At 54.8% G+C, this 12,733-nt stretch overlaps 3 protein-coding genes across 3 annotated transcripts; 2 read left to right on the top strand and 1 right to left on the bottom strand.

Moving 5' to 3' along the window:
- Nucleotides 1–351: 351 nt before the first annotated feature.
- Nucleotides 352–1,940, top strand: HER10_EVM0007308 (4-aminobutyrate aminotransferase; the record flags this gene model as incomplete). Its single annotated transcript, XM_035476867.1, has 2 exons — nt 352–650; nt 731–1,940. 2 exons carry the CDS (start codon nt 352–354, stop codon nt 1,938–1,940), a joined length of 1,509 nt encoding a protein of 502 aa, XP_035336211.1.
- A 713-nt stretch (nt 1,941–2,653) lies between these two features.
- Nucleotides 2,654–3,544, bottom strand: HER10_EVM0008526 (uncharacterized protein; the record flags this gene model as incomplete). Its single annotated transcript, XM_035478044.1, has 3 exons — nt 2,654–2,839; nt 2,892–3,472; nt 3,529–3,544. The coding sequence occupies 3 exons, from the start codon at nt 3,542–3,544 to the stop codon at nt 2,654–2,656; spliced, it is 783 nt and encodes a 260-aa protein (XP_035336308.1).
- A 5,127-nt stretch (nt 3,545–8,671) lies between these two features.
- HER10_EVM0003338 (SET domain-containing protein) lies at nt 8,672–12,578 on the top strand. The gene is made up of 3 exons (XM_035473018.1): nt 8,672–9,523; nt 9,603–11,209; nt 11,261–12,578. The coding sequence occupies exons 1-3, from the start codon at nt 9,130–9,132 to the stop codon at nt 12,014–12,016; spliced, it is 2,757 nt and encodes a 918-aa protein (XP_035335829.1). The 5' UTR covers nt 8,672–9,129; the 3' UTR covers nt 12,017–12,578.
- Nucleotides 12,579–12,733: the final 155 nt, after the last annotated feature.

Below are 12,733 nucleotides of genomic sequence, written 5' to 3'. Positions count from 1 at the left end.
ACCGGCAACGGCAACGCGGCGTCGAGTTACGTTAGATTATCCAAGTGATAAGCCGCTGCCACCCGTAATCTATAAACTTGGTCTTCCCCCTCCCCCGCCTCGCAGGACATCGTTCACAGCTTTCCTTCTTCTCTTTGCTCATCTTTCTGTTGCGATTGACCAATTGATACCCCTCTCTTCCCTCCTCCCCCTCCGATATCGCACAAAGCCCCCAAGTCGCCATCGTCTCTGTACACACACCCCAGAGAAGCCGTCTCACTCTGTTGGTGACACGACGACAGAGAGGAGCTTCAGTACTTGACTGAAGGAGAGAACTCGCACACATTCACACACATAAACACATCAGACACAATGGCCCTCCTCAGAGCCTCCGCGTCCTTGGCGCGTCCCGCCGCCCGCGCGGCTCGCACACCTACCGTGCGCAGAGCATTTTGCCTCTCCGCTCCGCGCATGGCCACCGCCCCGAGCCTGTTTGCCGGCGAGCCCTCCGGCCCGACCCTCAAGACTGACATCCCCGGCCCCGCGTCCAAGAAGGCCACCGAGGACCTGCACAAGGTCTTTGACACCCGGAGCTTGAACATGCTCACCGACTACAAGAAGAGTCTGGGCAACTACATTGCCGACGCCGACGGCAACGTCCTCCTCGATGTGTAAGTGAAATCATGTAGAAAGAGACGAATGATAGCTATATAGCTCTACGTGGGATCAAAAGCTTACGAAATGTTGACAGCTACGCTCAAATCGCCTCCATTCCCCTGGGCTACAACAACCCGGCCCTCGCAAAGGTCGCCCAGACCCCCGAGATGGTCAACGCAATCATCAACCGTCCCGCCCTGGGCAACTTCCCCCCCGAAGACTGGGCCGAGGTCCTCCGCACCGGCATCCTCAAGGTGGCGCCCAAGGGCCTCGACCAGGTCTTCACCGCCATGGCCGGCTCCGACGCAAACGAGACGGCCTACAAGGCCGCCTTCATGTGGCGCCGCCAGCAGGAGCGCGGCGGCCCGGACGTCGAGTTCACCGCGGAGGAGACCTCCTCCGCCATGAACAACCAGTCCCCCGGCGCCTCCGACCTCTCCATCCTCTCCTTCAAGACGGGCTTCCACGGCCGCCTCTTCGGCTCCCTCTCCACCACCCGCTCCAAGCCCATCCACAAGCTCGACATCCCCGCCTTTGACTGGCCCCAGGCGACCTTTCCCTTGCTCAAGTACCCGCTCGAGGAGCACGTCGAGGAGAACGCCGCCGCCGAGAAGGCCGCCCTCGACGAGGTGGAGCACCTCATCAAGAACTACCACATCCCCCCCGCCGCCGTCATCGTCGAGCCCATCCAGTCCGAGGGCGGCGACAACCACGCCTCCCCCGCCTTCTTCCGCGGCCTCCGCGAGGTGACCAAGAAGCACAACGTCCTCCTCATCGTCGACGAGGTCCAGACCGGCGTCGGCGCCACCGGCAAGTTCTGGGCCCACGACCACTGGGATCTCCCTACCCCTCCCGACATGGTCACCTTCAGCAAAAAGGCCCAGACGGCGGGCTACTACTTCGGAAACCCCGAGCTGCGCCCCAACAAGCCCTACCGCCAGTTCAACACCTGGATGGGCGACCCGGCCCGCGCCATCCTCTTCCGCGCCATCGTCGACGAGATTGAGCGCCTCGACCTCGTCAACAACACCGCCCGCGTCGGCGACTACCTCTTTGGCAAGCTCGAGGGTCTGGCGAGCAAGTACCCCGGCCAATTCGCCAACCTCCGCGGAAAGGGCCAGGGCACCTTCATCGCTTTCGATAACCCGCGCCGCGACGAGTTCCTCAAGAAGGCAAAGGGTCTGGGCATCAACATTGGCGGATCCGGCGAGAGCGCCGTCCGTCTGAGGCCCATGCTCATCTTCCAGGAGCACCACGCTGACATTCTCATCGAGGCCCTGGAGAAGATTGTCAAGTCTTGGTAAAAGAGGAGGAGAAAAAAAGTCAATAGGCTCAAGTAAAATGGTTGAAATGTGGCTCATGTTTGGGTGTTTTTTACGGAAGCATTATCTGCGGTTGGGGTTCTCATCTGGTCAATATCATGATTTAGCGTATGAGTATTAGTCTCTGAACAAAACAAGTTCACAAGAGGACATTTTGAAAGAACCGATTTCTACAATAATACCAATCTTTCATAGTCCATGGCTTTCATGAATGGCACTTGGCGGTCCGGTTTGTGTAACACCCGCGAGATGTGTACGCCCATCCCGAGCGGAACTGAGGCCATGTATTCCATGTCCTATCATATCGTACACGTCGTTCTCCGTCATGCCCAGTCCATGTACCTCATCCATTGGTTACACGTCTGTCTCCCCTGAACTCCTTGAACCAGATGAAAAAGGCAAATAGCCACCTCTGACCGCCTTGTTCTGTCCGCAGCCGGTATATGCAAAATGAAATTCAAAAAAAAAACAAAAAAAAGTCCGACAACGCCATAAGCTCTAGAAATACACATCCATTGTACCAGACAACTGCTGCACAGGATGAGCCAAAAAGGTCTTGTACTAAGCCGTCGCTGGCAAATCAAAGGCCGAATGACGGCCATGATGAGACTTTGCCTTTTCAGGCTATGGGTTCGAAGGTGTAGCAGTGGATGGATGGTTTCCAATCATCGTCGCTCCAGGCTCGTCAAGAACCGCTAACTCGCCAGCCCTTCTTGTTGTAAGCGGCCAATATTCGGGATGGCCTTTTCCTTTTGCGAATCCGACACATCTTCGTCCTCGTTGTAGGCGTCTCTGGGTATGTCATCAGATTGCTGGCGCGATGATTCACTTGGTGTTGACCGCCCAGACTCTGTCTTAGTTTGTTCGCCTGTGGAGGTGCCCTAGGGTACGGATCAGGACTTTGGGTCAACTCGCAGAATCATGTCCACTCACCAACTGTGTCCTGCCAAACGACTTTGGCCGACCTCGTCCTCGCCTTATTGGCTCGTTGACGGCGTCCGAAGCTGGACCGGGTGATAATCTGTACACGGCGAACTCTCCTGGTGTTGTTGGGCTTTCCCTAGCTATTGGCCGGGGCGCCGGTGCTAGAGGTGTAAGGTGCTGCGGCAGCAAAGGTCGTAGTTGTCTCGCCTTGTCCGCCCGTGATGGTCGACCTCGTTTCCGCGGGAGCGGCGCTTGCTGTTGTTGGCCAGGGCTTCGAGAGCCGTTGGCCACCCCGGCGATCTCCATGCCGGCGGGTCGCGGCTGTATGTTGGCAAGCTGCTGATTATGCAGCTGCGGAGGCGCTGGCAATAACGACGATACGGGCATCGAGCTTGAGTAGGTTGCGAGGCCTTGAGTTGCTGAGGCCAAGGGTGGTAATTGCGCTGGTGGCTCCATAGGCGATGCGGCAGCCAAACGCTTTGGCGGCTGTTCGAGGAGGTCGTTCATGGACTTCCGCTTGAGGTCTGGGACCCGCATGGGACCTTGGAACATCTGCTCGGTGACCGCGAGACATTGTCCCATAGTGCGGCCTGTGTCGTAAATGTCAGCATGAAACCTGGAGTTCATCAAGGTTGACGATCCGTACCGCTGGGCAATTGCATCTTAAGCCAGTCTGGCTCGACATTGTGCGTTTTCAAAAACCCCACTAAGAGGCCAACATCTAGGCTGCTGTTTTTGATGGCTTCCGCGAGGATGAACCTCTGCCGTGGAGATGCGCGTCAGTGTCGATGGTCCGTGACCGGATGAAGACATGCTGCTTACCTTTTCCTCCTCTGTAAAGGAGTAAGCCATCGCGAGAAGGGCTGGTAACTTCCCGTACGGTTTTCATAAAAGAGAGAGATCTTGGACCGGAGAGGAGACGAGATAGGCATCTGCGACGCGGGGTTCTAGCAAACGAGCGGATCGGCTATGCTAGCCGGTGATGACGGGCGAAGAGTTACTGGGTAAACAACTATGGTAAGAGACAGGAAGCAAAGCGCGCGGCCAGTATCGACAGAGCCGGCACCGTCGACTAGAAGAGTCCTGTGACCAAGCAATCACCCTATATGAAAGGCAAGCGCGGCGGCGGAGAACAAAAGCTCGCGGCAAAGACGGAGAATAAGCGGCGCCAGTATTCCTCTGTCACCGTTAGAAGTGAACGTCGACGGTTGCGTCTACAAAGACGAGACGCAATGAGAAGGCAGGAACAACTGGTGAAGATGGAAGCGATCAGGCCGGCGCAAGCGCGCGTTCTCGACCTGAAGCCACCGTGAAGAAGGCCTCGCACCACAACGAAGTTGACGGGATGTTGGACGAGGCGCAATGAGGGGGGTAACACAGCCTGGACAGGCCGTGTAGGAGGAAGTGGAGGCTTCGATTGTTTCGTTTGCTTCTGGGACTTAGGCCACTTTGCGACGAGGGCCTGCACGGCGCGCACTCGGGGACTGGCTGGTGCGACTAGGGTCGGGGTCGCATTTATCAGGCGTGTTTTGCGCGCGAGAGAGCCCGGGGGAAACAAGCGAGACAGGTTTGCCGAGAAGTCAGTTACGCGTTAGGCCTGTCTGGGAGACCTTCCAGGGTACTGGTTCAGTTGAAGTTTGGTATCCGAACGGTCAGTTGGTCCGGCTACTCGCAGCAAGGTTTAGAGGTCGGAGAGTTGCAAGGTGTTAGTTCTAGTAGTTAGCCTCGAATTCGAGCGGCGGGCGAGGCGGGCACTGTTTGTGTTAAGATCCGTGATGACGAGAGGGGAGTGTAGTCCGGCCAGTTGTGATTTCTGCGAAACCTTTCGAGGCAACGATATCATGTGCACAATGGATTAACGATTCGTATCTCCAAAAGTGCCTTTGCCTTGTTGGATGACCCTAGTGTAGAGTTGCAGTGTCCGAGCGAGGGTGGCTGGGGAATGCCCGCAGGTCTATCGACTGATGGCGATGACTGTCAAAAAGAAGGCAGGCTGCGGCTCATTCATTAGGGCCCCGTCTCGAATGAGCAACGCCTAGACCGGCGGGGAGGTGTGCCTGCGAGTAGTGCCTGCTTAGGTGACGAAGTCGAAGCCGAGATGGAGTGCAGAGGATCGAATAGGAACACAGGCCGACTTAGCGTTTCCGGGAGAATTGTCAAGGCCGCTTCGTCTTGGACGGTAAACCAGCTCTTTCTCGCTCGCCAACCGTTGATGATGGACTATCACTGCACCGCCAATCTAGTCGGAAGTTGACGCTAGGCAGTGCGCACAGAGAGAGAGAGGTAGGTGGGTTGAGTTGGTGGGTGGTATGGATGCTGAAAGTTGGCGCAAGCTGCTTGTAGGTGCATACGAACAGTCGAGAATCCAGAGGCTAGAATCAGGTTGAGAGCGCAACGACAGAGTGGTGGTGTGGTGTGGTGTGGGAGTGGTGAGTATGTTTGACTGGCGTCGTAGTCATCATCCGCATCGGCTGCTCTTTGGGTGCGTCTTTGTCCATGTCGGGATGTCGTTGAGAAACTCCTGTCTGCTTTTGTCATTGTCGCCGTCGCCGTCGCTGCCGCTGAATGCCTCTCGGAATCCCATACTATCCTATCTCGTCAGAGTTTCCCGTCCCTGGGCTGGGCTGTCTCTTGCGGCTGGCTTCTTTCGTCTTCTCCGGCAGTGGCTTTATCCCACGCGCCTCTCGCGCCTCCGATTCCGTCGCCGCTTTCTTGCTTTTTTGTCGGCAACCAACCGCATCCTTCTTGGCCATTTTCCCTGCGCATGTCTCACCAGTCCCCCAAAGTGGAAGAGGGTCCATTTGGTTGGCCGACAGGCACACCAAGAGGGCCTCAACTGGGCCTCTTTCGATCGCATTCGAGTTCGAGAACGGGGTCCGTCTCTCGTAATAGCTGGCAGGTTGATTCTCACTGGAGGTATCCGTAGCCACCCATCATATCACATATGACTGCATACGCTGTAGCTGTAGCTGTGCACTGCGTTGCGTTGTGGGCTCTCCTCTTCCCTATGGTCGGTCTCCGATATGCAATCGACAGAGCATCCATCCCTGTCTCCCGCCCGTCCTGCACACATGCTTCGCTGCAGCACGGTCCCTCTGTCATGGTGCTAGTGGCCTAGCACTGGGCTGAGATGAGCCAGATGCAGCAGCGGTTCTCTGCGGAATGGGAGAGCAGCATGCAGATGCACAAGTAGATGCAGTGCGATTCAAGGCTCTCCCTGGAGGTTGCGTCCGCTGGCCAATCCGGTGGATCGACATGGAGCGCCTGACTCTGGGTCGCTGCCACTTGCAGGACGTCATTGTCGTGGTGTTGGCCGAAAGCATGATACTCCCTGCTTGGTCATAATAAGAGACGTAAGCTTAAATGAAAAATAAAGTCGACCGTGAGGATATTCGTCAGCACTAGCCAACAATTGTGATTGTGTCTGCGAGTGTTGAGGTCAAGATAGGTAGAAAGAGAAATAAGTACCGCGAGAACGTCGCTGCCATCGCCAGCGACTGACTTCAGTCCAGCGTGTATTCAATTCGGCGCCACGAGGAAGGTGTGCTTGAATTGGGATGCGCCGGCCCCTCCTTCCCTTCCCCACCAACTAGGTTCGGCGAGTGTTCCGTCAGCAGGCGCCGCTTCTCGTCGTTCCTTCCCATCTCCATCTCAAAGGCCGGCAGTGCGTCATCCCATTCTCCCCTCACAGATTGCGCGCCGTTTGCCCTCAACATTGGAACATCGGACGTCTTTTTTGACAACAAAGACAGCAAAGAAAAAAAAAATGATCGACGTACGACCGAATAAGGATATCTGGGCAGCCTAGTGCCCGCGACAAAGTGGCAGTTCATCGCCCTCATTGGCCGCAGCATACTCAGGCCCAGTCCTCTGCCGACTCTGGCAGGAAACCACTGGATTCCCTCTGCGCCAATCATGGACCAAAACCGGCATCCGAGCCAGCACAGGGCACGGGTTCGTCACATTGTTCCGCTGTCAGAGAGCCGCAGCAAAAGGCAGCGCCGCATCTCAGTGGGCAATGGACTGAGGGCTGAATCTCCCTCCCGCTGATTGCTGCGCGCGGCGCCGCGGCCCAATATGTGACCCCAAGGCAAAGAATTTCGATGTATCCGTGGTGGGGCTGAACCAGCAAAAAATCCCAAGATGCTTCACAACTTGCGCTCGATAACGATAACGACAACGACAACAATGATGAGGCCAAGTCGAATAAGAGTCGGATTTGACGAGTCGACGGATTGGTGTTCACTTTACTGGGTCGCTGCGTTCGTCCACCGCCTCTTTATACCTACTGCCCACCTTGGCCACTTCATCCGGCTTCAGCGACGTCTTTGCTGCACAATGAGCTGGCATCCTCCCACTGGAAGGCCCCACCCATGTACAACGCGTCCATGTAAATGGCTCCGCCGTTTCCAGATGGCAGCAAACTACCTAGGTCGGCTGTCACTAGCAGTCGAGCGTGCCCGAAGCTGGGTACGGCCACTACATGCTGGCTCTTCCATGCGACGGCATCGTTGCCACACAGTGAGGTCTGCATCACATCGCTGGGTTTCGTGCATTATGTTGCTTCAAACTACCCTTACCCTTTAGCTCCTGCTCACATCTTCTCGGCAGCTCATATTCGGTACGCTAGCAGCTCGTCGGGGTGCGCAGGTTGCACTCGACTAGTTGACCATCGGATGAACATGGTTCAGTGGCAATATTCTTCTATGGAGACGGCCTGGGTGGTTTGACTGTAGGTCCAAGCCGTCGATTCTGGGTCTCCTCCACGATATATTTTGACTGAGTCTTGGCCGATGCTCGATACCACATGGTAGTAGTAGCATTAGAGGCGAATGAATGTCCAGCGACTCACCGTCTCCGCACACCACCTGGCCCAGATAAGCCTCCGACCTAATCTGGTACTCTCAATGCTCAGGGGTGTTCCTTATGTGGGATGTAATAGAGACCAGGTGGATGCAAAGTGTCGGTGAGGAATAACCCAAAACTGAGTTTCCTGCTTGTAATGAACCCCAGCTTACGCATAAATTTGCCGATTGGTGCGTCTTTTTCGACCATACCGTCTCTCACCTTTGTCTTCATTCACGGTTGTATCGCTCTTACATTTTTGGGCTGTATTCTAGGAGGATAACAAACTCGTTATGGCGGGTTTCCAAGATGCGTCAGCTCGCCTACCCGCAGGGAATTGCGTTTTCCAGAGCGAGGAACAGGCCTATATGCATGCAACATGTACAATTTCCAAGGTTATGAATGGAGACCGCTCCTAGAGACCTTTACAGGCGAGAACACAACTAACACAGTCCACATCACCTGGAGTTGGGTTCGAAAAGAAGAGCTCGGTGTGCTCTTTCGGAATAGCGCGTTGGGCAATTGGGCAATCATGGATTCATTGTGGCTTCAGTGATGTGGGACTCAACGAGAGAACTTGAAGCATCCCGTTCGTAAGTACCATTGTACTTCGTACCGGCTGGGGTCCGATGGTGGGGTTTGTTTAGACGCAGCCATTGGGCAGATCTCCCGCATGCTATTCCTGGGGAAGTTGCGATCGAATTCCAAAAGGCCAGACCTCGGAGGCCGGCGGTAGATATGATCCGAACAATTTGCACCGCCGGTCGGATCGGGGTGCTGGCCGTGATTGACAATAGCTTACAGCTGTTGGCGGTACTCCCAGGCTCAACCACAGGGAAGTGGCTAGGCTCTTAGACCCCAAGCCCAAGCGCGACGAGCTGAGTGGCTGCGCACCTTGGGAAACTGGTGCTGTGAGATAATCCTCGCCAGTGTCCGCCGTCCTTTGCGACTTCGTTCTGGATTCACTACAACTTTTTTTTTCTCCGGGCGCTGTATCAGCCAAACGAATAGCCCTTCTCTGGCATATCATACATCACGCAGGACTTCAACAGCCCCAATTGTATCTCCGGCACGTCGAGCGACTGTCTGCAATGCCGAGAATCTCTGGCTCCAACTAGTAATCGCTTCACCACCCAACGCGCCGTCGCCGCCTCTCGCAACTCATCCCCCCCGTTTTCTCTCTCGCCTTCCCGTTCCTTCTTTCCTTCCCCACCCAACACAACAGCTCTTGCCCCTACATGCGCACCGACTTGGCTAAATCGCAAATTGCTCATTTTCCACCTCTCGATTTTTCTCTGAGCATCCGCCGCTGCTCGAGGCTTTGGACGACACGAACCGCGAATACCGTTACACATCCCTCGCCTCGCGCGCTCGCCCTACCGAGGGTTCCCGCACTTGCTTGATGGAGGATGAAGCGCTGGCGACGGTGAAGATGGAGGAGGTAAAGATTGAGGATGGTGTTCCGCCCAATGGTGTCAACATGGAGCGAGATCCAAGCAGAACATCGGCGCAGAAGAGGAGTACCCAGGGGTCCCGCTCTGCTAGCATGTCGCCCAGTGAGGGCATGGCCAACAGCGAAGGCATCTCGACGCCAGGAGGCACGCAGCGACCGAAACTGTCACGCAAAGCATCGCAGAAGCCCGTCAAGCGCGAGTCGCCTCTATTCCACGATCTGCCAGACGTCACGGAGCAATCGTGCAGTACCTTCCAGGTCATACCCGATTGTCTGTATGGATCCAAGCACATGGGCTCGACCGACAACGATGCTCTTGACTGCGACTGCCGTTCCGAGTGGCGTGAGTTCCCCCGCCCTCCCTCGCCGCTGTGCGAAACAACCGCGAGCCCCTCCCCTAACTGAAATCCGCCTGTTTGCAGATGAAGGAAAAAATTTATCGTGCGGCGAAGACTCCGACTGCATCAACAGGGCGACGAAGATGGAGTGCCTCGCTGGCGCCGGCAACTGTGGTGATGGCTGCCAGAATCAGAGATTTCAGCGGAAGCAGTTCGCTGATGTTTCAGTTATCAAGACGGAGAAGAAGGGCTTCGGCCTCCGCGCCAACATTGATATGCAGGCTAACGACTTCATTTTCGAGTACATTGGCGAGGTCATTAACGAGCCAACCTTTCGACGACGGATGATACAGTACGATGACGAGGGCATCAAGCATTTTTACTTCATGTCGCTGACCAAGCACGAATTCGTCGATGCGACAAAAAAGGGCAACCTGGGGCGCTTTTGCAACCACTCATGCAACCCGAATTGCTACGTCGACAAATGGGTCGTCGGAGAAAAGCTGCGCATGGGTATTTTCTCCTCACGCAAAATCAAAGCCGGTGAGGAGTTGGTGTTCAACTACAATGTTGACCGCTATGGAGCCGACCCCCAACCCTGCTACTGTGGCGAGTCGAATTGCACTGGATTCATTGGTGGCAAGACGCAGACCGAGCGGGCGACCAAGTTGCCCCTTACTACAGTGGAGGCACTCGGCATTGACGACGGTGATGCCTGGGACACAGCGGTGGCCAAGAAGCCACGCAAAAAGAAGCCTGAGGAAGACGATGAGGAGTACGTTAATAGCGTGCAGGCTAGAAGCCTCGACGATGACGATGCGCGCAAGGTCATGGCGACTCTGATGCAGTGCAAGGAGAAATGGATTGCTGTCAAGCTGTTGCAGCGCATTCAGCAGTGTGAGGATGAGCGGGTCATCCACTCCGTCATGCGCATGCATGCCTACCAAATTCTCAAGACAACGCTCAACACCTTTATCGACGACCACAACGTCGTTCTCCAAGCTCTCGATATCCTCGACAAGTTTCCGCGACTGACCCGAAACAAGATTGAGGGCTCCAAGATTGAAGCCACCATTGGTGTACTCACTCAGTCAGAACATGAGGAGGTCAGCGCGAAATCGAAGAAGCTGTTGGACGAGTGGTCCAAATTGGAGCTCGGTTACCGCATCGGGAAGCGAAAGTTTGACCCCAACACATCTGCCACAAACTCCTTCCAAGAGAGGCGCAACATGGATCGTGAAGAGGACGTGACTGCGAAATCGACCCCTGACCCCCTTCAGAATGTCGAGATTCCCAAAGGACCTCGGAGCAACATTCCTCAACGGAACACACATTTCTTTAATGGCCCTCCACGCCAACGAAGACACCAGAACTTCAACGGTCATGGAGCATTACCACTCGGATGGTTCACAGCGACGGATCAGCGTGGGAACACGTACTTTTACAGCAAGAGTGGTGCTACGACCTGGCAACGTCCCACCAAGCCCGCCGACGCTCAAAAGTCGACGCCCAAGGCCTTGCAAGAGCAGCAGCTGCTTAAGAATATTATCGACCAAGTCACCAAGGAGCAAACCCCCAGACCTTCGGCATCACAGACACCTCAACGTGCAGAGACTCCTGTTCAGGAGAACAAGCAGGAAAAGTGGCGCTCTCTTAGCATCGACAAACAGATGAAGATCTATGAGAACACAGTACGTGTAACTATGTTTGAGCCCCTAGTCACCTGCTAATTTTCTCTGCAGCTCTTCCCCCACGTCAAGTATGTCGTCGATAAGTACAGACACAAGCTTCCCAAGGACGATCTAAAGCGGCTCGGCAAGGATGTCTGCAAGAAACTTGTCTCCTCAGATTACAAGCGCAATCGAATCCAAGACCCCACGACTCCACTTGACCAGAAGCAAGCTAGAAAAGTCAAGGCGTACGTGAAGGACTTCTTGGACAAGGCTATTGTGAAGTTCAGACATCTCGAGAAGGAGAAGGCGACTCCCGAAGGCGACATGGACAAGTCAAAGGACCCCGCCACTTCGACCAACAAGGAGATTGATTCACCAGCCGACGACGTTGTGCTGTCCGACAATGAGGACGGCGGATCGGTGGGTAGTCCTGAGCGCAAACGGAAGCGTGAGGAGGAGGCAGCTGAGTCACAAACCCTGACTCCCTCCGACGAACCATCTGTGAAGCGCCTTAGAGAGTTTGATGCGGATGGTGCAACACCACCACCTCCACCCCCGCCGCCTCCTGCTGACCCGGCACCTACTGCTACCCCTGAGGAGCCGCTATCAGAAGAACAAAGGGCTCTGAAGGAGCAGGAGGAGGCTCTAATGCGAGAGAACGAGGAGTCTGAACGCTTGGAAGAAGAAGAGCTTTCCAAAGCTATGGACATTGGAAGCACCCTGAATGGTCACCCTCCGGTAAATGGAGGAGGAGCTGTCGATGAGTCCGCCATTGCCAACACCGGCAATGAAGTGGCTCGGCAGCAAGAGGTTATGGGTCACTAGACACAACCACGACACAACGCCTACCCCAGGCTTGGGACGTTGTCCTTGGAAGCTAGGGATACCCAGATTGTGCGACTTTCCAACGGAGGTGGGGCGTCAACTAAGTGAACAAGCCGAAGTGAAGGGAACTCTCTCGGCCTTGTATGTATAAGCAGGCATGTTGCATTTTTCTCGTTCTGGAAGGGAACCAGCAGACCCCTACCCAAGCAAAACAAAGGATCTCTCAGATACTTTGGTTTTTGTTTAGGGTGTTTTGTTACGATTATAATGTGGATATTTTCGGTCATGGACAAGAAAAAAGAACTGGTTGTGGCCAAGTGAAAGAGCTGTACCTAGGCCATTGTGTCAATTTCTTTTCTTTCTTTTTTCTTCACCGACACCCAGGCTATGTTGGCTTTTGGGTGGAGTTGGAAGTATGGGAATAGGGCAGCATGGCATCATCCCCGATGGCGGGCGGGCATTGGGTTCTCTTTTTTTTTCTCTCCAACGAGATTTGGGCACCGTGACGACGAAAAAGTCATACCAGGCAATTGGCGTTTTCGTACAAAAGGAAAAAAGGCAGCTAAGAAACATAACTTGAACTAGTAGTAATGGACGTGAATGGAGACCTCGACATTAAAGAATCACGTTTTCTAGTGTATGTTGCAAAGTGGCATCTGTTCACATTGAGGTCAAGAAAGAGGGGGGGGGCATATAATGGATATGAGCATCAAAATT

The sequence above is a fragment of the Colletotrichum scovillei genome (genome assembly GCF_011075155.1).
Source record: "Colletotrichum scovillei strain TJNH1 chromosome Unknown Contig00003, whole genome shotgun sequence".
In the NCBI taxonomy this organism is placed as follows: Eukaryota; Fungi; Ascomycota; class Sordariomycetes; order Glomerellales; family Glomerellaceae; genus Colletotrichum; species Colletotrichum scovillei.
Note: the sequence above shows the minus strand (reverse complement) of the source record. Positions and strands in the feature narration are given on the sequence as shown.